Raw genomic sequence first — 2097 nt, forward strand, 5'->3', positions numbered from 1 at the left:
AAATTATATTTTCCAGTGGCCCTAATCCTCTTTCGGAGACAACACATAAGAACAATAAAAAAGGCAGAGAAGTCTGAGAAAAAACTCAAAATTTTGACTTTAATCTTAAATTTCTGACAAAAGGCAAAATTTTGACATTTTTTTCTCAGAATTTCTCAGACTGACTTTTTCCCTCAGAATTCTAAAATTAAAGTAAATTCTGAGAAATTTTGAGAAAAAAATCAAAATTTTGACTTAAGTCATAATTCTGACTTTAATCTTCATCATCATCATCATCATCATCATCATCATCATCATCATGGATCTCAATGTTAGTTTTGATCAGACTGATGCTTCCATCAGATCTCTTTCCATAGGAGAGCAGCTCAAAGCTTGTTGTATTTTAGATATTAACACCTCACTTTGTCACCAAACAGCTGATTGTGTTATTGTTGTGTTATTGTTGAACTTATTGTTCTGCAGCTGCTCTAAGTCCACCATGAGTTCTTGTTCCTCCAAGCTAACGGCTCCTAATCTGTTGAAAATGGCTCAAACAGATGTTCCTTCTCTCCCTGGTTAAATGTATTTACTGACACTCAGTTCTTTATTTTTCTGACTCTTTGTTGTTACTTTGACAACAGACTGACACAATACTGAGTCACAGCTGGTCAGAGGATGGATCAAACAGCAGACACGGTTACACAACATGTGTTATCTGGTGTAAAACAGCTTTGAAACTGAACGAATTGTAAAAACAGACAGAACCAACCTCGATGAGCGGCCCGTCGGACTGGATGATTTTGATGACGACCACCATGGGGATGCAGATCATGGAGGCCAAGGCCAGAGTCCAGCCGACCCCGATGGCCCAGTCAGGATACTGGTACACCTTGTTGTACGTCAGTGGCTTGTATTTAACCAGAGAGAAGATAAAGCAGCCCTGCAACACAACAATAACACATTTACTGACTGTAAAACTGAGAAAACAACTTAATGATGACGTCGCTCCACATCTCTGAGCTCTGAAGCTCAAATCCTCACCATGCACAGTAAAGGAGTGACAACAGTCCAGCTCCATTTCATCCACGGATTTGGTTTGTAGCCAATCATGTCCTCGATAGCAACATAAAAATTATCAGCGCCTGCAAAGACAACAGGCTCAGTGACAGAATGCTCCTCGCAGGATGTGTTTCCCTCCAAATCTGAAAGTTCTGCAGATGTTAAAGTGTTTAAAGTGCCTGTGACATCAAGTTTTTGCAATAAACATGAATTCATTTTTGGAAAGATAACACTGATGACTTATTGCAAAGTAATTTTCATGCTGCTGAGATGAACAGCTGTTGAAATGTTTGCATGAGAAGTAACAGGAAGTGATGTCGAAGGGGAACGTCTGAATGTGAACAGAGCGTCGCTACAACTGCTAACAAGACAAACTGTAGAGAAGAATCTGTTTCTTCAGGTCATTTTGAATCACTACCAGAGAGAAGAAGAGTCAAAGTTTAAAAAATAATGTTTCAATAAACAAATACCAGAGAGTTCTCTTTATTAAAGAGTTCCTCTTTGATGTCACTTCCTGTTTCTTTTTGGCTGAGACAAGTTGAAGAGAAAATCTGCCAATTATGTGACAAAATGTCAAGTTTCTTAAATATAAAGATTTTTTCTTTGACTTTTTATATTTGAAGAAAACTTTCTTCTACTTAACAAACTTAGCAAACCACACATTATTTTACCCATTTTAGCCTTGGGTTGGCAAAAGGGAAACAGGAAGTGACATCAAAGGGGAACTCCTTTGAGAAAAATAACTCACTGGTCTTTGTTTATTGAAACATTGTGATTTGAACTCTGACGTTTTTGTTTGTTTCTGTCTGATAGTAGCTGTGTTTCCATTGACCACGAAAATGTGCAAATTAGAATTTCTAAAATAAATTTGCTCAATGGAAACACGTCAATTTCGAAAAAAATTACGTTTTTCGACAAAATGTTTTTGCACTAGGATGAGGTGGTTTTTCTGCCGTATCGAAATTGGTGTTTTTCGCAAAACTACAATGGAAACACTTTTTTCACATCACGGGAGTCACATGATCAAGAACCGTCTGTTTCTACTGGTAAAAAGACAAT

At 37.4% G+C, this 2097-nt stretch overlaps 1 protein-coding gene across 1 annotated transcript in view; it reads right to left on the bottom strand.

The window, feature by feature from the left end:
- The window catches only part of LOC106528722 (sodium- and chloride-dependent taurine transporter), a 35260-nt gene that overhangs the window by 3147 nt on the left and 30016 nt on the right, over nucleotides 1-2097 (bottom strand). Inside the window, exons 13-14 of the mRNA XM_014023958.1 lie at nucleotides 1021-1121; nucleotides 749-919 (exon numbers count right to left, since the gene is read on the bottom strand). Coding sequence (XP_013879412.1) covers nucleotides 749-919; nucleotides 1021-1121 — 272 coding nt within the window. The remainder of the gene's footprint in view (nucleotides 1-748; nucleotides 920-1020; nucleotides 1122-2097) is intronic.

Source organism: Austrofundulus limnaeus, unplaced genomic scaffold (genome assembly GCF_001266775.1).
Source record: "Austrofundulus limnaeus strain Quisiro unplaced genomic scaffold, Austrofundulus_limnaeus-1.0 Scaffold399, whole genome shotgun sequence".
In the NCBI taxonomy this organism is placed as follows: Eukaryota; Metazoa; Chordata; class Actinopteri; order Cyprinodontiformes; family Rivulidae; genus Austrofundulus; species Austrofundulus limnaeus.